Genomic DNA, 6,023 nt, shown 5'->3' with positions numbered 1-6,023 from the left:
ATTTTTGTTACACTTCAAATTTGAAATGTATATGAAAAAAAATTAGAAAAATGCATGTTCAGATTAATATTCTGGTACAGTAGCTAGGACAATGGAGTTTGCTATGGAGAGATGCTTTTTTACTTTATCTTTAACGTGTGAGAAGAAAAAAGGAATGGTTTAAGACTCTGCATTACCCCAAATTCACAAAAATCAATTAAAATTATTTTGAAGTTTGAAAAAAAAAAAAAAGATTCTCTCTTGGAAGTGTTGCAGAGACTACTTTGGTTTCTTTTTCACTGTCTGTCCTTTTCTTTCTTTCTTGTTTGCTTAGCATAAGCCATCTTCACATTTACTTTATTTTAAAAATATTTTCTCTGTTTTCTTCAAGAGGGTGTTTAGCATTTTGGTTGTGTACTATAATATCAACTTGGGGTGCACTTCTCTTTCTTGCTTCTTCAGTAAAACATAAAAAAGCTCAAATCTTTACAAGATTATGGTACTACTGCATTCAAAGAAACCACATTTTCTTAGTAGATTCTTGAATATGATGAGTGTGGGTTTTTGGGGATTGTGTTATCTTGGTTTTTGTGGGGTTTGAGTTTTGTGCAGCATTGTGTGAAGGGACTTTGTTTAAGGTTTTGAGAGCTAAGTGAGTGAAGAAAAGAAGAAGGAGAAGAAGAAGCAGAGGAATGGCAGGAGGTGGAGCAGCACCACCACCAAAACAAGATGAGAATATACCACATCCTGTGAAAGATCAGCTTCCTAATGTTTCTTACTGCATTACCAGTCCTCCTCCTTGGCGTCAGTTTCTCCTAACTTTCTTTCAAACACTTATCACTCTGTGTTTTCATGCATATTTTATTGAGTATTACTACATTGTTTTGCCAAAAACTGATTTTGTCATAAAATTATGTCCTATATATGTCATGATTGTCTCTGTAGAAAGCTTAAAATTAGTTGTTGTTTCAATTTTTGTTCCAAGCTTAAATGTTAGTTTAATGCATGCTACTTTCTCCTACCCATCTCCCATTTTTGTTTTTGGGGGTCTTTTTACTTCTTTTGTTGTGTGTTTAATTCATTTTTGTTTGATTAAGTGGACATGTTGATAACCACAATTGAAAAAGATCTGTTGAATTTCTTGTTGCAGCTGAGGCCATATTACTTGGTTTTCAACATTACATTGTTATGCTTGGCACAACCGTACTCATCCCTTCAACTCTGGTTCCCCAAATGGGGGGTGGAAAAGTAAGAATTATTGAGAATTACCATCACATTCTAGTTCTTGTTATAGTTTCTTTTTAGGGACTTGTGGCTTTTATTAGTTGTCAACTTGGGTTCAAAATATTATGGTTGTAGTTTATTATGGTCTATTTAATTAGGATCCATGTTTTTTTTACTGGTCAGGAAGAGAAAGCAAAGGTGATTCAAACCTTGCTCTTTGTTGCTGGTTTGAATACACTAAGTCAGACTTTGTTTGGTACAAGACTACCTGCTGTTATTGGTGGCTCTTATACTTTTGTGCCAACAACACTTTCGATCGTCTTGGCTGGTCGATATAGTGATGTTTTGACCCCTCAGGAGGTCAGTGGATTAGAGTCTGTTTTCGATTTGCTGCATTCTTCTTATGTTGATATAATAATGTAGTTGGCCATTTCTTTTGCATATAAACAGAAATTTGAGAAGATAATGCGAGGGATTCAGGGTGCTATAATTGTAGCTTCAACTCTTCAGATTGTTATTGGCTTTAGTGGCCTATGGCGGAATGTGACAAGGTAAGTTATATGATCAGCTAAAGATATTATCATAATAATAACCTGTGAGTATAGTAGTTGTTTAATAAAAATGATTAAAAATCTGATTTTGATAAATAATTCTTGACTGAAGATTAAGTAGTTAGCCCTATTTGGCATTTCAAATTTCAGGTTCATCAGTCCACTCTCCGCAATTCCATTGGTAGCTCTATCAGGATTTGGATTATACGAATTTGGGTTTCCTCTGGTAATCTTTTATCTGTAAAAAATTAGCTTCTGCCTGAAATGATAAGCATGTCCATTGTAGTAACTGATCTTTTTTGCATTTAGGTGGCAAAATGTGTGGAAATTGGATTGCCACAGCTTATCGTTCTCTTAATCTTTTCACAGGTGGTTTTAGTCACAACTTCCCCAGATGCTTGTTATTTCCTATTATATCTTTTCTAGTTCAATTTATAGACTTAGGAAAAAAAATGGTCTGAATCTGACTTTTACTAGTTCAACCAACAAGTTAACAAATATTTCTGCTTGTGTATGCAGTACATACCCCATATGATGAAAGGGGATAGGCATGTCTTTGATCGGTTTGCTGTTATATTCTCCGTCGTGATTGTATGGGTGTATGCTCACATTCTCACTGTCGCTGGAACTTACAAAAATTCACCAATGAAGACTCAGCTTAGCTGTAGAACTGATCGTGCTGGAATTATCAGTGGATCTCCATGGTAAGGGTAGTTCATTCTCTTGAATTCGGAACTGCCAAAATTATCAAAATAAAGTCTAGACTGGAGTTGGCAAAGACATATGAATGTTGGATATGCCTCACAAAGTGTAAAAACATGTTATATGAGCAGTAGTGAAAAGAGGTATGCGGGTTAGGTATGAATTGTAGGCTAAACATTCTACTTGTATATCTTGGACAGGATTAGAGTTCCTTATCCATTTCAATGGGGAGCTCCCACATTTGATGCTGGAGAAGCATTTGCAATGATGGCGGCTTCACTTGTTGCTCTTGTCGAGGTTAGTTAATTCCAAAACAAGTTGCTCATAAGGTTATGGTCCTATCTGATTTTGATGGAGTTTCCTTCTCTTCTGTGTAGTTGAAGTTTACTTATTCGCTACTTGAAAACAAACTAAACTGATACATGTTTTCGTCGTGTTTTGACTGTCAACAGTCTACTGGTACATTCTTTGCCATGTCAAGGTATGCCAGTGCAACTCCTATACCTCCTTCTGTCCTTAGCCGTGGTGTCGGTTGGCAGGTAAATCCTCTAAATTACCAATGTGGAGATTCTTACATTAAAGATTGTGACCTGATAGTAGTAAAAAGAATCAATCTTTTACTATATCCTCTTATAGCTTAAAGTTCAAATATTATCTTATACACATATGTTATTTACTGAAATCAAAATCAGTACAATGGAACCCAATGTTTCCTCTGCTGAAAGAATATTATCCCAATTTCCTTATCATTCAAGGTGTTAATTACCTATGGTTCTAAGATTAGTTTTCTTTGTCTTCTTTAAGGGTGTGGGCATATTGTTCTCAGGAATATTTGGAACCGGAAATGGCTCATCTGTATCTCCGTAAGACTCTTGTTAAGTTCGAGCAAAGATGAAATTTTTCCACTAGTGTGCTAGCAATGTCCTTCTCACTCATAGCAAAGAATCTTAATATTTCCTTTCTGTTCTATAGAGAAAATGCTGGCTTACTCGCATTAACCCGCGTTGGGAGCAGGAGAGTGGTTCAAATATCCGCTGGTTTCATGATCTTCTTCTCAATTCTTGGTTAGTTCTTTGCTGCATGTAATTATTTAGCTCAGATTAATTCTTGGAAATATGACAAATATTTCATGGTTAAACTTGTTCGATCCAGGGAAATTTGGAGCTGTCTTTGCATCAATCCCTGCACCAATAGTTGCAGCATTGTATTGTCTCTTCTTTGCCTATGTTGGTATGTATTATCAATTAATAGTGTCTTTGGTGTATTCCTAGGACAATTAGAACATGATAAAGTTTGGCCTTAATGTGTTTGCAGGTTCAGCTGGTCTAAGTTTTCTGCAGTTCTGCAACTTAAACAGCTTTAGAACAAAGTTCATTCTAGGATTCTCAGTTTTCATGGGCTTATCCATTCCACAATACTTCAATGAATATACAGCAATAAATGGATATGGTCCTGTTCATACTAGAGCTAGATGGGTAAGTAATCCCTCCAACCTCCTTTCCCATATTACTACATTGATATTACTTATAAGAACAACAACAATAACAACAACCAAAAAAATCCAGTATAATCCCATAAGTGAGGTTTGGGGAGGATAGTGTGAACGCAGACCTTGCCTCTACCGTATAAAAGTAGAAAAGCTGTTTCCGATAGACCCTTGGCTCAAGAAATATTACTTATAAGAAAAAGGTCAAAATACCCCTCCACTATACCAAATATTATAGTCTTAACACCGATTATAAGTTAGGGCCATTCATATCCTTGACGTTAGCAAATTGCTTTGTATTTGCTCTTGACCCTAATGGTACTTCAGCATGGCCCCTAACTGAAGTATATCGAAAGATAACTTTTAGACCGAAGTTAAAAGTAGAGGGATAAATTTGGACTTTTCCCCCTAAGTATTTTGCTATACTGGAGCTCCGTTAAGATCAAAGACAATATAAGACGATTTGCTTATGACAAGAGTATGAATGATCTCAAAGTATAAGGGGGGTTGAAATTAAGATATTTCGTTTAGTAATGGCATAAAACTGGACGTTTTCTTCCTTTACCCTGAATGAGTTGTTGCATTTTGTTCTTTTTACCAGTTCAATGACATGATCAATGTGCCCTTCTCGTCGGAACCATTTGTTGCTGGTTTATTGGCATTGTTCCTAGATGTATCACTGCATAAAAAGGACGCTGCAACACGGAAGGATAGGGGCATGCCATGGTGGGATAAGTTCAAGTCATTCAAGACAGATACAAGAAGTGAAGAGTTTTACTCATTGCCCTTCAATCTCAACAAGTTTTTCCCCTCTGTATGATTGAAAGGAATATATAGATAATCCAAACTTTATAGTCCCTCAATAGCTCATTGTGGGTATGAATATATTAACCAAACATTTTCTGCTGCCCTGAGTTTTCTGTAACTCGGGAAAGATTAAGCATATGAGTGACTTGTTTACTCAACAGTCCACTCCTAATGCTGTTTGTTAGAGAGCTAATGTAGTTGGATCTTGATACAAGTATATTCACTAAATCAATTAAAAGTCCTACAAAAAATATCATTTGGTTACAACTAGTTCATTGCGTTTTGCACCTCTTATGTGTAGATCATTTACTGGTTTGCATTATATCCTCTTATTTTCTACTCCCTAATGTATTCATTTCCTTACAATACTGTAAATTCTTTTTGTCACTTGGAATGAGCAATGCGAGCATTAAGTAGGGTTAAGTTAACAACATAGGGCGTAAGTAGGGTTAAGTTAACAAACATAGGGCAAAGTGCAGCAACAACCATTTTTAAAACCGCTATATAAAATATATATACAATTTACAATGTATTTAAATACACCCAGCTTTAGGACAAAGTATCCTGAATTTGGGAATTCAGGACTTAGTGTCCTGAATTTTTGAGCTGCTAATTTAAAATTCAAGACATAATATTCGAACTTTTGGACACAATTTTCGTACTTTAGGACACGATGACCTGAATTTTGATGTTTAATCTCTAGGACGTCGTGTCCTGAAGTTTGAGCGAAATTGACTAATCTTTAAATATATTGTAAATTGTGAATATATTTTAAACAACATGCTTAAAAGTGGCTACCTGTCATTTCAACACAAACATATGGATCTAGGATGTTGGTTATGCTTGTGATTGACAAGATGAGCTTATTATGGTATTTATTTGGACTTCTCGTTTGGCCCTCTAAGTTTGGAATAATGATGCTCAATGATAGCGTCACTTTTCTTTATTCTTTTTGGCCTCGTTCCAATTTTTTTACGAGTAAATTGATAATAAAGTTTTGCATAACAGAAAATGTATATATAGTTGAAAAAACTACTAAATCATAATTTAATCCAAAATCAGTACTTATCGTGAAAAATAAATATTGAGAGTAGCAATGTTAGGATACCTACGCCTAACGGATAAAAATATTCACCATAACGGAAAATCCTTATCCTAAGGGATAAACCTATTAGCTGATATGCCATGTAAAGTCCATCTCCCATTACGACTATTGTATTGAGTAGTATTTAAACATCATTGTATTATAGGCATAGATAAATGAATAACAACTG

At 35.2% G+C, this 6,023-nt stretch overlaps 1 protein-coding gene across 1 annotated transcript; it reads left to right on the top strand.

Annotated features, from left to right (window-relative positions):
* Positions 1-5,013, top strand: LOC109244622 (nucleobase-ascorbate transporter 7-like). The gene is made up of 14 exons (XM_019411743.1): positions 1-783; positions 1,130-1,227; positions 1,387-1,563; positions 1,654-1,754; positions 1,905-1,980; positions 2,064-2,123; positions 2,274-2,458; positions 2,657-2,753; positions 2,909-2,995; positions 3,261-3,319; positions 3,429-3,520; positions 3,609-3,686; positions 3,771-3,931; positions 4,544-5,013. The coding sequence occupies exons 1-14, from the start codon at positions 672-674 to the stop codon at positions 4,760-4,762; spliced, it is 1,602 nt and encodes a 533-aa protein (XP_019267288.1). The 5' UTR covers positions 1-671; the 3' UTR covers positions 4,763-5,013.
* The last annotated feature ends 1,010 nt before the right edge of the window (positions 5,014-6,023 follow it).

This window comes from Nicotiana attenuata, unplaced genomic scaffold (assembly GCF_001879085.1).
Source record: "Nicotiana attenuata strain UT unplaced genomic scaffold, NIATTr2, whole genome shotgun sequence".
In the NCBI taxonomy this organism is placed as follows: Eukaryota; Viridiplantae; Streptophyta; class Magnoliopsida; order Solanales; family Solanaceae; genus Nicotiana; species Nicotiana attenuata.
This window is presented reverse-complemented; position numbering and strand designations above follow the sequence as displayed.